Source organism: Citrus clementina, unplaced genomic scaffold, assembly GCF_000493195.1.
Source record: "Citrus clementina cultivar Clemenules unplaced genomic scaffold, Citrus_clementina_v1.0 scaffold_3, whole genome shotgun sequence".
Taxonomy (NCBI): domain Eukaryota; kingdom Viridiplantae; phylum Streptophyta; class Magnoliopsida; order Sapindales; family Rutaceae; genus Citrus; species Citrus x clementina.
This window is the reverse complement of record NW_006262339.1, coordinates 49,014,767-49,033,272: the sequence shown is the minus strand read 5'-3', so window position 1 is coordinate 49,033,272 and position 18,506 is coordinate 49,014,767. Positions and strand designations below refer to the sequence as shown.

Here is an 18,506-nt window from a genome sequence, read left to right as displayed (position 1 = left end):
TTCTCAACAAATCTACTCTACTAATACGATGGAAAATATAATTATCCCTGTTCAATTTTACAATCAACAATAAAATACAGACCCGTGACCTGCCCGCAAACTCAAAACTTGGAAGGCGAGGGTTGGCAATGGGGTAAGTAAGGGCCCATTGGCTACATAGTTGCTTTGTTTGGAGCAGCTTATATTTATTTGTTTATGCGGGGCCAAAACTAGAAATAATTATTACGATAAAGCTGCCAAAGCAATTCATTCATTACTTGGGGCCGCCTTCAAAGTTACTTCCCTCTTTTTCTTGGTATTAGTACTATGAGAAATTGGGAATGGGCGAAATGAGTAGTATATTGGCATAGAAATTAAATTACTGAGAGCCACAGAATAGAATTTGCATTCAGAAAATAATTTTTTCATGAACACTCTTTAATTGTGCATGACCCCACGTTTTTCGTTTCTTCTTTTATAAAAGACTAACATATAGTCCACCTTTTTGAGTTCTCTTTTCTATAATTCTATAATTCAGTAAGCTTTGCTTTTACAGCGCAGTAAGGACCTTGCTGCATATAACTGAACTCAATGTGTGATATTTTGTACAACCAAATTTTGTTGACAGAATACAACTGGAGCTTCTTTTCTGTGAAGGCTTTGCTTCTTGTTTGTTGACCATTTTGTCTGTTGATGGGCTTTCTTTCCGGTTATCTAAGTTGAATTTACTGATTTTTGTGCTTGACAATGGCTAGTGCTGCTCAAAACCAGGAGGGGGTGCCAGAAATCTTAAGAAAACAGCTTGCTGTTGCTGTTAGGAGTATCCAATGGAGCTATGCAATTTTCTGGTCATTATCAGCTGCACAACAAGGGTATATAATCTTTATTTTCTTTTTTTTTTTTTCCTTTTTCAAGTATTTCATTTCTACTGTCCAATATCTTTTGGTGCAATTTTGTTCTTCTTTCAACTTCTATATACAATTTTGGTTTCTGGAGTCAACGAATGCCATCTTTTTGGTTAAATTTGCTATATTTGATACCTATAATTCACTGATATATACCGCTATTTTAGAAGAAAGAGCTCACATTTTTACCTTTGTATTGCCAAATTTTTAGACCGCATAACCCAATATCTGGTACCACATTCTGTTTTTTTATGAAACTTGAGGAAATGAGGTTGTTAATCAATTTACTCACCTTTAAAGTGATGTTGCCAGAGATGGGAATCAACATTATATTACCTTACAGAGACTTTTTTGTAGCAATGGGAAAATGAATAGTGAAGCTTTATTTTGTTTTATCTTTTTGAAGTGTAAACGGCCTCTAAAAGTTTTCCTTTTTTGCCTAACCAACTCTTAATGGCCTACAATTGGTCTATGTACCGGCTTTCTATTACCGTTCTTTGTACTTACCTTGAGATAATAAAAAAACAATGGTTCCTAGGGTTCTAGAGTGGGGTGATGGGTACTATAATGGAGACATCAAGACTAGGAAGACAATGCAAGCAATGGAACTTACACCTGATAAAATAGGTTTACAAAGGAGTAAGCAACTAAGAGAGCTTTACGAGTCTTTGCTGAAAGGAGAATCTGAGCTGGCTTATAAGAGGCCTTCTGCTGCATTGTCTCCAGAAGATCTTACTGATGCAGAGTGGTATTACTTGGTTTGCATGTCCTTTGTATTCAGTTCTGGCCAAGGGTACTACTCTCTTCTATTAATCAAAACTTATATTTTCACCTTTCATTTGCAATTTTTTTCCTCTTATACATAGCATTCTTATCATACGGGGGTTTTAATTAACATGGTCACCTTCCACTTTGTCTTGTAGTTTGCCAGGAAGAGCACTTGCAAACAGTGAAACAATCTGGTTATGCAATGCTCAGTGTGCAGATAGTAAAGTATTCTCTCGCTCTTTATTGGCCAAGGTCAGTATTCCTCTGCAATGTTCTCTTTCCATTCGTTTGAACAGCTTGTTTGGTGCATTAAATACTCATATTACAACCAGTGAAAGTACTGACTTTCTTTATTTGTGTGGAACTTGTTTTTCTGTGACTGGTTGTTGATCATGGCATGTAGAGTGCATCTATTCAGGTATGAACAGCTCCTTTTGAACAAAATAAGTTATGTCTTAATGTATGGATAGTCAAATACGACACAAGTTATAATTGATTTGAATCAGAAACAAAATCAACATGAAAAAAATGCAATCCATATATCAAAAAATGGAGAAGATTCCTGTCATATCTGCATTGTATAGAAAATCTTTTCAAATTCATGAAATGTGGACAGATCATCATCCCCATCGTTAGACGGACTTGCTTAGCAGTAACTTCTACCTGACATCAATTTCCATGTTTGTTTTGGTTTTCAGACTGTCATATGCTTTCCTCATCTTGATGGTGTAATTGAACTTGGAGTCACTGAACTGGTAATTTATTTAAAAAAATTAGATCCCAAGTTTCAATTTTTGCTTTACTAATGTATAGCGGTGCAGCTTATCTTCTTATTTCTGGCTTATCTTAAGGTCCCAGAGGATCCTAGTCTCCTTCAACATATCAAAGCCTCATTATTAGACTTCTCAAAGCCTTTTTGCTCTGAGAAATCTTCCTCTCCTCCTTACGATGAAGATGATGACAGTGACCCTCTGTGTGCCAAGGTTAGCCATGAGATATTGGATACAGTGGCTTTGGAGAGCCTATATTCTCCCGGAGAAGAAAACAAATTTGATGGGGAGGGAGTTTATGAACTACATGGAAACATCAATGAAGAATTGCACTTAGATTCTGCTGATGAATGCTCAAAGGGCTGTGAGCACAATCACCAGACAGAAGAATCCTTCATGGTTGATGGTATAAATGGTGCAGCTTCTCAAGTTCAGAGTTGGCATTTTGTAGATGATGACCTCAGCAATGGTATTCCAGACTCCATGCATTCTAGTGACCATAAATCTGAATCTCTCGTGAATCAAGCAGAGGGTTTTCCTTCTTCCAAGGATGAAAACATGAGCCACATTCAATTGAAAGAACTTCAAGAAGGCAATCATACAAAACTAAGTTTGTTGGATCTTGGGATAGTTGATGGTGCACACTACAGGAAAACTCTTTCTGCTATTTTTGGAAGTTCAAATCGGTTGACTGAGAACCCGTGTTTCCTTAGTGTTGAGCACAAATCCAGTTTTGTAAGTTGGAAGAAAGGAGGAATGGTTAAGAGGCATTGGCCAGGGATACAGCAGAACTTATTAAAGAAGATTTTATTTTCAGTTCCTTTGATGCATGGTGGTTGTACTCATAGGTCCCAGAAAGAAATTTGCAGAAAATATTGTCCTGTAACAATGGAAAGTGATAATTTCTGTGAAGAGCATATTTCATCAGATAAGAGAACAGAGAACGAAAAATTTATGGTGCTAAGGTCAATGGTTCCATATATCAGTGAGGTGATATATTCGACTGTTATCTGCTGAAAATTATTTGATAATTCCTTGTCAGATGAAAATATAATTTCATGATTATGCAGGTTGACAAAGCATCAATTCTCAGTGACACAATTAAGTACTTGAAAAAGCTTGAGGCAAGAGTAGAGGAGTTGGAATCTTGCATGTACTCAGTTGATTCTGAGCCAAGGCCAAAGAGAAATTACACAGAGATGGTGGAGCAGACATCTGATAACTATGACAACAAAAAGCTTGATAACCACAAGAAGCCTTGGATAAACAAGAGGAAGGCTTGCGACATTGATGAAACTGACCCAGAACTTAATAAATTTGTTCCAAAAGATGGCCTGGCTGATGTAAAAGTCAGCATCCAAGAGATGGATGTTCTAATTGAGATGAGATGTCCCTCTAGAGAATATATATTGCTCGATATCATGGATGCTATAAACAACCTGCACTTGGATGCCTATTCAGTGGTATCGTCAAATCTTGATGGAGTTCTCACATTGGCCCTTAAATCTACGGTTAGTGCTTAAGTCAATTTTCCTTGAATTTTCTTTGGTTCCACATGCACATTTTTTAATCTTTGTCAACTTAAATATTTCAGTTTCGGGGAGCAGCCATTGCACCAGCCGGGATAATCGAACAAGCTCTTTGGAAGATCGCTGGTAAGTGTTAAGAAGTAAGATCTCAAACTAGTAATCAATTTGCAGTTGTAGTCTTCTTCAATTGTGTAGGTTTAGTTCCTTAGTGTTTTGAATGCATAGTTGTAATGAGAGAAAATCCTTCAGTGTAACTTATCTAGGATTTGCTATGTTGTATCCCACTTGAATAAAGCAATTTAATTTGACAATCCTTACTAGGTAGCGGGAAGATGACTACAATCGCACAAACCATGTGATGATTCGATATCTTAAAGTAATCTATGTGGCTTCATAAACAAATAGGTTTAATTTGTACTATTGGCAATGCGGTGAACGAAAAAAACCATGTAGTTTGAGAGGATTTTATCTAAAATGGAGAGTCGCAAATTGCCAGGTTTCTAAGTGCCAACTTCTTGCATTTTTTATTAAAAATTTTCTCCATATCCTTCAAGAAACAACAAAAGATTTACATGCAGAATTACAGCAAGACATCAATGGAAAACCTGTGTCTTCTTGATGAAAATGTCAAGGATTTCTTTGTCTTAAGTTAAATATACAGCTTGATATTCACTGTTGGATGTCTTGAAGCACCATTTTACAACAAAATACTTGATTTCCAAACATTTTAGCCTACAAGAATTTTTGAAAAAAGAAAACCATTTCTACAAGCTCCTGTTGTATCTCCATACATTCACAGAAACAAAAATACAAGAATAGTATAAGACACGGGTACACAAGTTGGGATTTGAAATCCCAACTGTTCTGAGTTTGCTCAATTAACTACCAACAGGTCAAAGCTCCCAAAACTCAACTATTGTCCCCTCTAATTCCCCTCTTCATCTTAACTTAAGAATACTTGCACAAACAAATCTGCTCGGTAAAATGAAAGGACCAGGTGATTTTAGCTCACATTTGGAATCCAATCCCAGCAAAATCTTTGACAGTGAATCCTACCTTCTCAAACTTCCCCCTCTCACTGTTTTCTCTGAATTTCAAATAGTCCTAAGTCCTAACACACAAACGGCTTACATAGTCTCATGCTTTCTTCTCCTACAACTTCATCCGATGCCAAAATCACCTTCTCCTCTTCAAAACACCAAAAGAAAACTAAAGAAAGGCAGTTTACCGATTGCCTTAAAACAACCCAATGTTCTAATGATCTGAATCTTTCATTGCCCCAAGCTTGCAACATATCCCCTATGTTCCTTCGCGTGGTCTTATGTCGATCCACTTCCCCTCTTTTGATCTCACTTGCAAGCCACCAATTTCATCTTGGTATACTATAGTTATACAGCTCATATCAGTGTGCATTCCTAGCCCCTCCACTTCATTTTCCAAAGCTTCTGGAGGTGAGCAGTTTATAATTCTCAAGTATCCATGACAATTCTTGAATTCAGATTCATAGTACTTGTTCTCAAACTATCCCCTAAGCTCATTAACAAAGTCTCAACAATTTTCTACGATAATCCTGTCATTTTGCTACCATATTCTTGCAATAACTCACTGCCGTGATTTAAAAAGGAAATAGAGACAAGTTAAGATGGAAAAGGAAAAGGAGAAGAAAGTGTCAAATAGCATTTAAGAACAGAAATTAAAAAAAAAGGGCTCAAGGGGATAATCAGCAATTTGTATTACCTAAATTCAGAAGTACTCTGTTTGGTCAAAGATGACATTTGCAGATGCAAAGAAGTTTGGTCCAGAAACTCGGAGACTCTCAAAGAATGGAGAAGCAATGAAGTGAGGAGTGTAAGTATTTGTAGAAGATGAAGGACCAAGTTCAAGCTTGGCATCAAAAGGGAGGTCGAAAAGCTTTCTTGAAATCATATAGAGTCTCCTATAAAGATCCCTAGAGATCCCATGATTGCTGATGAGGAAGAAGCCCTCTTTTGCAAGCTTTAGTGAAAGAAGACACAGCAGATGGCTGCAATGGCTGAGAAATGTCTAAAATTGGAAGCTCCACAGAAGTTTGAGATTCAAACATAATGGAAAGCTGAATATTTGATTAATTTGCCAACTTTGTCATAGGCTATTTATCAAATGTAAATTAAAGCAAGTAAATTAGGAATGCTGGTCATTATATGAATCCAAACAAGAAGTTTGAACTGCATACATGTTTCATATAAAAATTCATTGCACAACATAGACGAGTTGTTAGTTCTAGATAAGGCATTCCACAAGCTTGAGCAATAAATTTGTTCGTATACCTAATATAAAATACCATAATTATTTTACAACTAATACAATGTAATATAATACAGTGTGCTAAAAAAATGTAGATCATATATGCATATGATCGCATTGAAGTTGTCATGTTGAAATATAAATTATAATTTTTTTGTTTGAAATATTTAAATAAGAAACGCATTAATTGCTTTCAAATCCGTAACTTTTCTTAAATTTTTTAAGTTTGGGTTGTGGTACGGACTTAAAGGTGCCTCCCACAGTTGGGGCCCATTCAAAACCACCTTGTGGTTCAGTTAAAAAAAAAAAATTACTTACTAGAGAAGAAGTAGAATTGCTTTAAGCGGATTGCAGTAAAAATTATTTCTATACGAATATCTTTTAAATTTGTAAATGATGTAAATGTGTGATTTCTATTATTATTATTATTATTATTCTTAATATTTTTACCTTTGACAATTTTGATTAAGGTGATGGAAATAATATATGTTATACAAACTCTCAAATTCATTATTTCTCATTAATACAAATTAAGCACTTTACAAACAAAAACGGTATAAGTCAACAAAGAGGAAATGTAACTTAAGTAATATTTATTCCCCATGCAGTTACTCTAATTTGTGTGAATTTGAATCTTGGGTTGGCCGTTAAAATTTAGTTTCCTTTCCATTGATTTGACTGTTATTTAAAGTGTCCTAATCTTCAGAAACTAGTAATGCCATTGTTATTAAATAAGTGGGTTTTATTTCTGATCTCACGTATTAACATAAACACAAAGGCTTACGCGCACTCGCATCACATAAAAATGAAAGGAGGCATTCTTGAAGTTCTTCTCGTTAATGCTGAAGGCATTAAACACACAAATATTTTTGGTACTCATTTATCTATCTCTCGATCCCTCTTTTCATTCATGCCTGGTAGCACTAATCTGCATATATAAAATATAGAGAATTTCTCAGGTATAGGTGCACTTATTTTATTTTTTTTCATACGGACACGCTATTAAGTTATATGGTTTAATAAAGTTCGTGTTCTATTCATTATTATAAAGTCATACAGTTTAACAACACTGACTTCATTAAACCATATGACTTAACAATATCTCTGCATAAAAAATTAAAAAAAAATGAGTATGTATGCATCTGCATGAGAGAAGCATTAATATATAGAAATTCTCATTCTCAAGTTTGGTCATTTGATCACAGGAACACCATCCTATTACGTCATTGCACAATGTGGAAATCAAGAACATAGAAGCAAAAATTCAATGGGTACAATTAAGTGAAATTAAGCTTTTATTCTTTGAGATGTATATTTGTGTTGATGCCATGAACTCATAATGCTAATACTCAACCGATCGAGTAACTAATTTTGTGATGTAGTGAAAGGTGAAAAAGCATGGTGGAATGAGAAATTCATATTTGAATTTCCGATGTCTGATTGGAAACTTTTGACTCACATCAAATTCAGAATCATGGATACAGAGTTGCTCACAGATGGTGGATTTGTTGGCGAAACCGTGTAATTTATTAATGTCTTTACTTAAGTGATGTTTCCCCTTAATTAATTTGCTTACCATGAATTTATATATAAAATTAATCACGGGGTGTAATTACAATTTACAAACAAGAAGATGGGTCGTATATTTCATGTGCATATCATATTAATATGTCGTTATAAAGTTTTTCATATATACATGACCAGACGAGTGTTAATCAATGCAGATACTACCTAGGTGGAATAATCACTGATCAGAGCAATGACAAGGAACTGATAGAAGTGAAACCAGCCCCCTACAATGTATTGCTGGAAGATGACACTTATAAGGGACAAATAGTGATTGGATTCAAATTCATCGTCAATGTAAGTTAAGTATGCATGCATTAGTTCGGCACCGCATGAAAAAAAATAATAATAATAGGGGTCCAATTATGTTGGAGTTGCTCCACCATGGAGCACTCCTTCATAACCACACGATCAAACTTATAATGCGTTTTTTTATCTTTTTACTATTTATCACTTTAATCGTGTGATTACGAAGAAGTACACCATGGTAGAGCAATTTCAAAATAATAGTAGTAATAGTAATAATAATTTCATTACATTGATCTCAATACTTTTTACCAAATAAAAAAAAAATTAAAATCAGCTTTGGTACTTTTGCAGAGAGAGGTTCGCACACAGTCAGAGGGAGGAGAATTTGTTGGGCAAGAGATTAACAATAATGCACCGAGGCAATCCATTTGTAGATGCGTTCTCAATCTTTGGAAGATGTCATGGTTTAGGTTCTTGTTTCGCTGTACTACGAAAATGAATTATGAAACCAACAGACCCAAGCAAAATTAGTCCAAGTCAATAAATATGCATGTTAGAACGAACATACATTAATTGTTGTTTGTTGTGTTCATTTGTTTTCCTTACTTTTTAGTTGCTCTTATCAACTAATGATCAAGACCTAAAATTTAGTGTCTAATGTAATGTATGATAGATGATGTGTTGAAACCATATATATGCAGACTATTGAACCACTGGGAATGTATATCTAAGGTTCGATAAATGTTAAATATATATGATATACATAATTCGTAAAAAGGCAGTTGATAATACCATGAGGGTTCGTAGGCTGAAGAAATTTTAAAATTATAATAATTAAATAATGTTACGACATGTGTGCACTTACTTTGAAAAATCTTCATGCACGCAATGATTATATTATATTTAATTATATATATCATACATGTATTCATTAGTTGTAACTCTCATTTATTTTAGAATTTCTCACTTGGTAGAGGCTTCAATAGTTTTTAGAAATTGTATGGGTAGCAAGAACTAAGTGGGATGGGCGCGTAGATGGTGTGCTGCCCTTGTGCATTAAGATTTTGACAAATATATCAATTTGAAATTATCCAATTAAATGGTGGGAGATAAAGTTAAAGACAAATGGCGTGTGTAATAGGACGGTTCAATGAGATCACCCCATATAAGCTGCTCTCAACAAATTCAACTATTTCATCATCTTTATAAAACCCGTGTTGAAATAAAACAATGTCTCATTCAAATTTAAATATATTTATTTGTTCTCGAACTCTTTAAAGCCACATTCATTAATTACATAATTCTTTTATGCAGATTTAATTCATTTTCTCCTTTCTTTTCTTCTTCTTTAGAAGTTGAGTCAGTTAAGATATTATTTATCTAATTGGTTTGCATAAATCTGGAATAATCTTCTTTTCTTATTTTATCATAAAATTAATTGTTTCTTACTTTTAATGTTTTCAAATTATAATTTAATCATTTATAATTAATTTGCTTACTTAAATTAATGATTATTATACAAAAATTTATCAACCAAAAAACTTGGTTTAATTAAATAAGGTACTGCGCGTAGATTATTATATACATTTTGTTTTTTTACCACAAGTTGAATTTAGAAAGTGCGAAAACTTAAAAATGAAACAAAATAAAAGAAATTTCAATATCCCATTGGAGAATGACACGTGACTTAAGAAGCGAAATGAATCTTATTTATCGATCTTGTATTCTTGTATATGAAATGAATCTAGTTGTTTTTGCTTACTACTTTTATAACTATGCCGTCGCACTTTGGTCAGGTTGGATTTCGTTTACCCAGAAAATGACTTCGATTACAAACTTTCTGGCATGGCAATAAAGTGATATGGAATTTATTTATTTTAGGATTATGAAGCATGTAAAAAAATATGTTGGCATCAGATACTAAAATGATGTTTTACGTTGTCAATGATAATATGAATGATTGTAATGAAAAGCTTAATAGAAAGTAATGCTAAACATAGTTATATTGGAAGCCATATGGTTTCTAAACGTAGGGATATAGGTAAGTGAAGTTGAGCTAAGCTCCAGAATGCTTGGGCTGATTGGCTCAAACGATATCATTTCAGTATTTATGTAGGAGTTTTGCTTCAAATAAGTGACAAGCCACAAGCATTGTACAAGCAGGTTGTCGTCGTAACCTGTTAATGGTTAATGGGTTCTCATGTATTGTTCTTGCCATTTTGTTTTCTATATTTTATTATGATTCACATGTCAGTTTTCCTGGGATTTCTTTTTGCCTACTAACAGGGGAAAATCCTGTTGTTTCTTGAATGTAGGTTTACTGCATCTAACTGTAAGTGAAATGGCTGGCCACAAGATTGTTCGCGCTACCTCGAAGGGTCTAAGTGTTATCAAGGAGATATGTTTAGAAGCTGCACTGAGGTTGGGTATCGGTGGTCTTTGAAAGATGAATCACTGGAATAATCAAATGAAAAGCAAGGGTATTTTATGACGTGCTAGAGAAAGGTGAAGTTAATGTTGTTGCAGAAGAAAAAAGTGTTTATGTTATCACGATTATGACATAATGACTTCAACGATACTCTGATAATTTGGGTTCTTTCATTTGACTCTTACATCTCGCATGACGTTGCCTAATTTGGGTTTTCAATAAATAAATTTTGCTTTTTTTAGACTTGGACCTCATTGCTGGTTTTGAAATTGTAAAGATTCTTGGTTCTCTTTATCAAGCATTATTTGTCTCGTGGATTTTTTTTTTTAAGGTTACTTTATTCGAAATGCTATTAGTTTGTTACCTGATATGTGTATGCATTACAAATTTACATGTCTAGAACAAGAAATACATTCTTGTGAGTGCAACAAGCTTAACTCCAATGAATTGGTTGTTCATTTTGTAGTCTCTCGTTATATGGGTTTAGTGGTGATGGCATACGCAGATAATTTGAATGTTATCAATCATGTTTGGGATTGAGATGTTATACTTTTTAAGCTACATTTGTTGTAGGAAAAAAAAAAAAATTATAACTATTAAACAAATAGTAATAATATGTAGTAAATATCAATTTTAAATAATAATTTTGACAAAATTATTAAAGATATAATAGATTTTTTATTATACAAATAAAAAAGCATATCAACATAGCTTCCAAATTAAAATATCAATTTTAAATAAGGGCCTAGGAAGTCCGGACTTTTTAATTTATAAATAAAAAATTAATTACATTTAAATAAAAAAGAAAAAAACTTAAAATTTTAAATTAATAAATATTTTCTATATTAGTATTTGTGATTTATTATTTTGTGTTACTAATATTTCATATATTGGACTATATTATTATATTATGTATTAGGTAATTATCTTTAATTTCAATATTTTTTACTTTATTAAAAAAATTATTTTATAATTAATGAAAAAACTTAGGCCCGGCTCAAGTCTAACCCATCCAAATGTAGATAGACTTTTGAAGGTTTAAACATATTTTCAACATGTGAACTTGGGCCTAAACCTGGAAAAGTCTAGCCCAAACTCACTGATTGCCAACCCCTAACCCCAAAATTTAGCTTAAGTTGGGAGTCTTCCTCCCATTAGCTATATGAGTAGAGCTATTAGCACCCCTATATTATTCTTATAAAACCTCACTTTAAATAAAATTACAATTAAGGATAATTGAAAATTAAACACATATAGATTTTTTTTTCCCAACAAATTACTTAATTCATAATCAATATTTTTCAAAAAAATAAATCTATATGTTACTTCCTATCTAATTAAAATAAATTGTATAAATTTAGAATAATTTATTGTTCTCTTTTGATTTCTTATTGATTAAATATTTTATACTTAAAATTGCTTTGAAATTATAATTTGAAATATGTGTTATTTCAACCAATGATTAATACTAAAAAACTTATCACCCATACAACTTTTTAATTTGTGTGTAGGTTAATAATAAAATTAAAAATAATTAAAAAATAGCATAATAATACTTTGAGTTTTAACAATAAAATAAATCAAATAAAAAATAAGAATTTAAAAAAGTATATCTAAAAAGGGGTATTTTCAGAAATAAAATAAATATAATTAAAAAGGGGGTTCAATGAGGAAATCAGAGGGCTGACAATAGTCCAACTCTAGCTATATTTACTAATTAAAAAAAAAATTATATTTGTTTTGAAGTACAAAGAACCCCTTACACAGTACACATCAAACAATCAACCGTAAAAAGCCGCCTAAGATAACGCTTCCAAACGCTAGTTCGCCTAAAGATGCAGATGCTAACATCAAGGTTGTGACGACTGATAAAGAAGAAGAAGAGTCTTTGCTGAAATATAAGATGACCCTTTTTGCTTTATTAATTCCTTTGTCACTACAACTCGTTTTTTTGTATAAGATGAATCAATTCAGCGTTATCAAGATCCAGGTATAAATTAATAAGATTTAACAAATATTGTGCATGCTAAATTAAATGCTAGCAGAAATTTGAATTAATTTATACTTAATTTTTATGTGTTCAATCAAATATTTTTCTTAAATCTTTTCTCACGTTTTGGTCTCATTAGGCGGCGTTGGAACATGTAATTACTTTTGAAAAGTTTCTTGATACAATGGTGCTAAATGCCTGATCCCTACACTTGGGAAGGTCGGAAAATGCAACACACACACACACACACACACACACACACATATATATATGGTTTAGGGTTTCTGTAGTTCATTGATTATTTATTTTGTTTAAATTTTTTGTTGCGTTGTAGATGCAATACTAAATTTGGATCGCTTTTTCTATTCTTGGATGGCTGGCTATTCCTCTGTAAGTTAAATAAATGTATTCTTTTTTGGATTTAATTGGCTGAAATTCTGGGTTTTACTAATTCGTTGATTTTGATTTTACCAAATCATCGAGACATGCACACATATACAAATTACGCATAATTTTGATTGGTCGTAATGCTATTTTTGAGAAAGTGTTTGATTTTGCCTGACCACCGTCCAGAGATAGGGAACGAAACAAGCACGCAATTCACTTAGTGTCAATGCTTCGTTATATGTTTCATGTAGAAAATTTTCATAAAAAAAGGAACCTGACTTGGACAAATCCATTCAAAGGAAAATGGTTATGTTTTATGTTTAGAGCTCTGTAATCTATTAACACCTGTCTAAACCACTGTATATGCAATTACAGTCTTACAGGTGAAAATGTACAATAACTTTGAAGATGCATGGAATTACTTCAATCGTCAGATTGAAGAACGGGGAATAATTGATCAACAACTTGTTCATATAGACGAGGCTGAAAAAGAAAGAATAAGAAAGCAGCGCCAAGATTTCAGAATAAAAAATTCGGTGGTATGTTGAGATTGTAAATAGCTTTTCTCTAGAGAAGCAAAATTTAACTCTTTTATTACTTTAATTAATATCCTATCCTTCCAGTTATTGTCATTTTACTGTTTCATTTCATTTCTTCTACTGAAATTTGTTCTTACGCAGGTCACCCTCTTGGCGATTGCCAGAGGTAAAGCAGTACCTTTTGTTCCCAAAGCCGTTACTTCTAGGGAAGGACTAAACCATGCCATTCGTCAACTTAGCGACTGTGTGCGAACATGGCAAATCTGAAATATATGTATGTTTATTCGGTTGTTATTTATATATTATTTTCGAACTTGAGACTACGTGCTAGGCTGAGCTTTGTTTATTTTAATGTAAGTGCCATGAATTGAATGTTGGCATGCCGGCATCTGTGAATGCAGGACCTCGATGCCAAAGGACCGCTTGTCTTCGGAGGACATTCGTCACGTGTATCCGCACTTAAAAGGATTTGAAGCCTGTATATGGTCGATGGAACCGGCCCTTAATTTAGTTTGGGTTTAGGCCCAAAATAAATTTTGCCTGTCCTGTGGAATGGGGCCTTAACCCCGAATGTTGTTTATTATTATCATTCGAAGAACATAACTGAAACTTAGTTTTTTTTTTTTTTTTTAATTTTTAATATTACCGATGGACGCATGAGAACTGAGAGGTATATAGCTCAGCTGATGCACAAACGTCGAAGAGACTCGAACCTCAAACACAATTATTACAATACTTATTTTGACTTGAATTTATTAATTTTCAAACGACAAACAATGTAACGTCACTTACGCAAAGCAGAAGAACACACACCCATCGGCCAAATCAGAACACCAAGACCTGAGAATGGGCGGCACGTCTATTTCACGACAGACATATTTGTCTATTTGAGATCATTTTATTTCTCACACTAAAGATACTAATTAACTCTATTTTCTAGATGTACATTAAATTATTTTGAAATTGTCAATGCTGGTAGTTCGTATACGTATGTATATAACCCACGTGCTTTCTAAGCTAGCTTTCCGACCAGGCTAACTACTGCACCATATGAAATCGCCAAGACATGCAAAGCCTTGTTGTCCAGTTTCATCTTCACGTTAAAATGGGTTCAATTAAAATTATGTTGTTACAATTAACAATAGTCTATCTAATTTACACATTCATGAAAGATGATGAATTTTTATTGACCTTAACTCCTATAATTGTTTGGCGCATGAAATTGTGTAAACTGTAGAAGGGAATAAAATATTTGCTAATGTCTTATTAATAACAAGGAGCATCGCTGGCACAACCACGCTCCTACTATCTCTCTATTTTATACGAATCACAATTGACTTTAATTCTTTAACAAGTTATTTTGGTCATTAAGGATAGGTGCAGTCAGTTCTGTTCCCACATCCAAAGGATGGAAGAATTTTCCAATTGACTATAAAATAAATGATTCTCTGAATTCTTCTGTAACACCCCAACAAGATATTTGTCACGTATTCAGAACCACATCATATAACTCCAGAAACCCATTAATCCTCTCATTTCCAACTAAAGTTGACATTGCATGTTCTCTCAAATTACTCAATTCAACTTAAAATTACAACTAAGCCATTCTGTTTTCCCTTCATTAATTATTGAAAGCTGCAGCATTCGCAACTGGGGTCTGCGTTGTTTGATCAGATCACAGGGGCTATGCAATCATACGGCCAATGTTCCCGGGTTTCATGATCTTGGTGATAGGACAAAGGGTGTGTTTGTGTTTCTTTTGTAAAGGAAGATAAAGGTTACAGGACTTGGGAGAGTAAAGAAAGATTAGGGGGGAACTGTTTTAAAACGGCCTTGTTTTCGGTTCAACGTTCAAATTCAAATCCACTCTTTATAGGTAACTTTAAAATTAAAAAAAAAAAAGTGAGACCGTTGCTTTTTAATTTTTATCAACCGTTAGGCTTCAATTTTCAAATTTCAGTTTGTTCGCCTTATATTTGTATTCAAGATTATTCTTTGCTGCATGTATTCAGTGAATTATTGGCATGTCTGGTAACAAAAACGACATGTGAATGCCTTCTTTTGCTTTTGATTTTTTTCTTTGCCACAAAGCTTAGTCTTTGTTTATGTCTTCTTTATCTTTTTTTGTTCTTTTGTTTTTTTTTGTCTATAGTCTAAAACGGTGCTACATAAGTAGTCAATTCCCTCCAATTTTGTTTGTTTGATAATGATCAAAAGTTATGAAATTGGTAACACTTGCATGATTATTTGCAGAACTGAGCTACTAGGCCACAAGTCATATAACTTTCAAAGGCTCAAATGGAAAATTCGACGAATTCAGATGAAACTTATGATCGGGGGTGTCGGCCTTCACCTTCATCAATAGACCAAAATGACCAGACATCAACATCTGAAACTCCAGTTTACTCAACGATGAGCGCTGATTCTTTTGCATACCACCGGACTAACTCTGAGACCTCAGCCTTTTCAGACCCCATCGATGATAATAGTTCTTGCAGTGAACCTTCTCCTTCGAATTGGCCGGTTTCAAGATCTGGACAGCCTGCTCTTGGCCGACCAGAAATGAGGCAGCAAAAGACCGTTGTTGACAAAAATCTTGATGATCAAGAATCAATGGACTTAGGTAGAGTCCTTTTCTATATATACATATATAATTTCTCTCTCTCTCTCTCTCTCAGAGTTCTGAAACCAGAACAAAATTTGGATAATTGTTGCTGTGATAATTTTATTGGCAGAGCTGGAGCTTATGAAGGAAAGATTTGCAAAGCTTTTGCTTGGTGAAGATATGTCCGGAAGTGGCAAAGGAGTGTGCACAGCTGTTACAATCTCAAATGCCATAACCAATCTTTATGGTAATTTTTTTTAAGTGAATAAACTTGGTGGCTCATAATCTTCAATGTTATTTTCATTTTCATTGATCACTGCTGTTTGCATTCTGCAGCCACTGTATTTGGCCAAAACTTGAGATTGGCACCTCTAAAACCTGAAAAGAAAGCATTGTGGAAGAGAGAAATGGATTGTCTTCTTTCTGTGTGTGATTACATTGTTGAGTTCGTCTCTGAGTCACAGAATTTACGCGACGGAAGAGAAGTTGAGGTGAATTATTAAGTCCAAGGCCAAAATTCATACAAGAATGTGTTATCTTAACCTGTTTTTAACATGATGCTATGATGTTTCAGGTAATGGCAAGCAGACCAAGGGCAGATATTTACATCAACCTTCCTGCTCTACAAAAACTAGACACAATGCTCATGGTAAGAGAATGATCGCATTCCTAGTCTTCAAAATAGAGTAGCAAAACAATGTTTTTTTTTTTTATCATACTGTGGCTAATGGCAAGTTGGTTTTGTTTGACCTAGGATATATTGGAGAGCTTCCAGGACACAGAGTTCTGGTATGCAGAACAGGGGAGTATGTCGTCTAATTCAACACGATCAGGCTCCTTTCGAAGAGTTATTGTTCAGCGTAAAGAGGAGAAATGGTGGCTGCCTGTTCCTTGTGTCCCTCCAGGTGGTCTCTCTGAGAAGTCAAGGAAGCACCTACGCCACAAGCGTGATTGTGCTAATCAAATTCACAAAGCGGCCATGGCTATTAATAGTACCATTCTTGCTGAAATGGAAATTCCAGACTCATACATGGCAAACCTTCCGAAGGTTAGTCCTCTTTTGAACCCTCCAGAACTCATCAACAAGAAATATAATTCATAAGATGATGAATCATGAAGTACACTCTTGCTACAATAGTGGTTTGCTACTAAGTTCAAAATTAGAATTGGTCACATTAAGAAAATAACCCAAGCATTGAACCTGGAAGCAATTTCAGAATCATTTCATAGTATGCACAACATCATCATTTATCAGGTTATTTATATGTAAGCCAAATAGAATGATATTATGACATGTATTTAGGCTTAATAGAACTGCTGTCATCTAAGTTTCACTCTTGTGGGAAAATTTTCTTATGTTCAGAGTGGAAAAGCATGTCTTGGAGATTTCATTTACCGCTACATGTACACAACTGAAAAATTCTCGCCCGACCATCTTCTGGACTGTCTCAGTATAGCATCTGAACACGAAGCTCTTGAGCTTGCAGATCATGTTGAGGCATCAATGTATACATGGAGACGCAAAGCTTGCATGAGCCACTCCAAATCTTCATGGGACATGGTTAAAGATCTCATGTCTGAAACTGATCGCAGCGACAAAAATCATCTTTTGGCTGCAAGGGCAGAGAGCTTGTTATTTTACTTGAAGCAGAGGTATCCTGAACTTGCACAGACATCCTTGGACACATGTAAGATTCAATGTAATCAAGTAAGTCTTTCGCCATCTTATTCATTTCTAAGCAGCAATAACCAAAAATCACCGTGCGCATAATGTCAATATCGTTTTGCCAGTATAACTGCATTAAGGAAGGAACTAGTAGTTGCACAAAATTGACTCTAAATAATCCCCCAACCTTGTATAAATTCATTTGAGGTGTAATTTCATATATCTGGGAAATTTTAAAAAAAAAATTACTCAAGGAAAAGCAACTTCTTGCAGGATGTGGGGCAAGCAGTCTTGGAGAGCTATTCAAGGGTGTTAGAAGGCCTAGCATTCAACACCGTGGCTTGGGTTGAAGATGTTCTTTTTGTAGACAGATCAGTAAGAAACCAGGATCAGTAAAAACGAGGGACATCCCAATCCCAGCACTTTTCTCTGGCCAAAAACCATTCAAAAAGTTTTGGTAGCTCGAGTACTGCAACGGCATGATCATGCGAATTAAACTAGGAAATAGCAATTATTTGCTTATAAGCGAAGCCAAGTTGTTATTTATTCATTTTTTTCTTTAAATTATTTTCATACAGAATTTGTTTTCAATGTCCTGTCTGATACTTTTAAGCAGACGTGTAAATTAACATCATGAAAACTAGAAGTTCTAACACATCCCCAACTTTTCTGATTATATTGAATTTTGACTATATTAAACCCTTCAATTCATCTCCTCTTTTCGATGCCAGAATCGCATATAGCAAGATGCTTTGTTCGATGCAAAACATCACCATTTTTTCTTTAGCCAATCTATTTAACCCAACAGAAGGAGGAAAAAAAAAAAAAAACCCAGGCTAGCT

General features: G+C 34.1%; 3 protein-coding genes and 2 pseudogenes across 5 annotated transcripts; 4 read left to right on the top strand and 1 right to left on the bottom strand.

Moving 5' to 3' along the window:
* The first annotated feature begins 428 nt into the window (after nucleotides 1-428).
* LOC18047025 (transcription factor EGL1) lies at nucleotides 429-4,415 on the top strand. 2 transcript variants are annotated; one of them, XM_006444979.2, is made up of 8 exons: nucleotides 429-851; nucleotides 1,423-1,677; nucleotides 1,808-1,904; nucleotides 2,056-2,070; nucleotides 2,351-2,407; nucleotides 2,504-3,412; nucleotides 3,493-3,933; nucleotides 4,017-4,415. In XM_006444979.2, exons 1-8 carry the CDS (start codon nucleotides 727-729, stop codon nucleotides 4,086-4,088), a joined length of 1,971 nt encoding a protein of 656 aa, XP_006445042.1. In that variant the 5' UTR covers nucleotides 429-726; the 3' UTR covers nucleotides 4,089-4,415. The 2 variants fall into 2 exon arrangements, with proteins under 2 accessions (XP_006445042.1, XP_024045649.1); XM_024189881.1 differs by lacking the exon at nucleotides 2,056-2,070.
* Nucleotides 4,416-4,693: 278 nt separating this feature from the next.
* On the bottom strand, nucleotides 4,694-5,877 carry LOC18047024 (annotated as a pseudogene).
* Nucleotides 5,878-7,039: 1,162 nt separating this feature from the next.
* On the top strand, nucleotides 7,040-8,106 carry LOC18047023. Its single transcript, XM_024187599.1, has 4 exons — nucleotides 7,040-7,106; nucleotides 7,440-7,505; nucleotides 7,617-7,755; nucleotides 7,959-8,106. Exons 1-4 carry the CDS (start codon nucleotides 7,040-7,042, stop codon nucleotides 8,104-8,106), a joined length of 420 nt encoding a protein of 139 aa, XP_024043367.1.
* A 2,284-nt stretch (nucleotides 8,107-10,390) lies between these two features.
* Nucleotides 10,391-10,613, top strand: LOC112100027 (annotated as a pseudogene).
* Nucleotides 10,614-15,535: 4,922 nt separating this feature from the next.
* LOC18047022 (rop guanine nucleotide exchange factor 3) lies at nucleotides 15,536-18,454 on the top strand. 2 transcript variants are annotated; one of them, XM_006444976.2, is made up of 7 exons: nucleotides 15,536-16,016; nucleotides 16,129-16,245; nucleotides 16,335-16,489; nucleotides 16,573-16,647; nucleotides 16,753-17,046; nucleotides 17,362-17,706; nucleotides 17,938-18,454. In XM_006444976.2, exons 1-7 carry the CDS (start codon nucleotides 15,692-15,694, stop codon nucleotides 18,058-18,060), a joined length of 1,434 nt encoding a protein of 477 aa, XP_006445039.1. In that variant the 5' UTR covers nucleotides 15,536-15,691; the 3' UTR covers nucleotides 18,061-18,454. The 2 variants fall into 2 exon arrangements, with proteins under 2 accessions (XP_006445039.1, XP_024045599.1); XM_024189831.1 differs by lacking the exon at nucleotides 17,938-18,454 and having other exon boundaries at nucleotides 17,486-17,619.
* The last annotated feature ends 52 nt before the right edge of the window (nucleotides 18,455-18,506 follow it).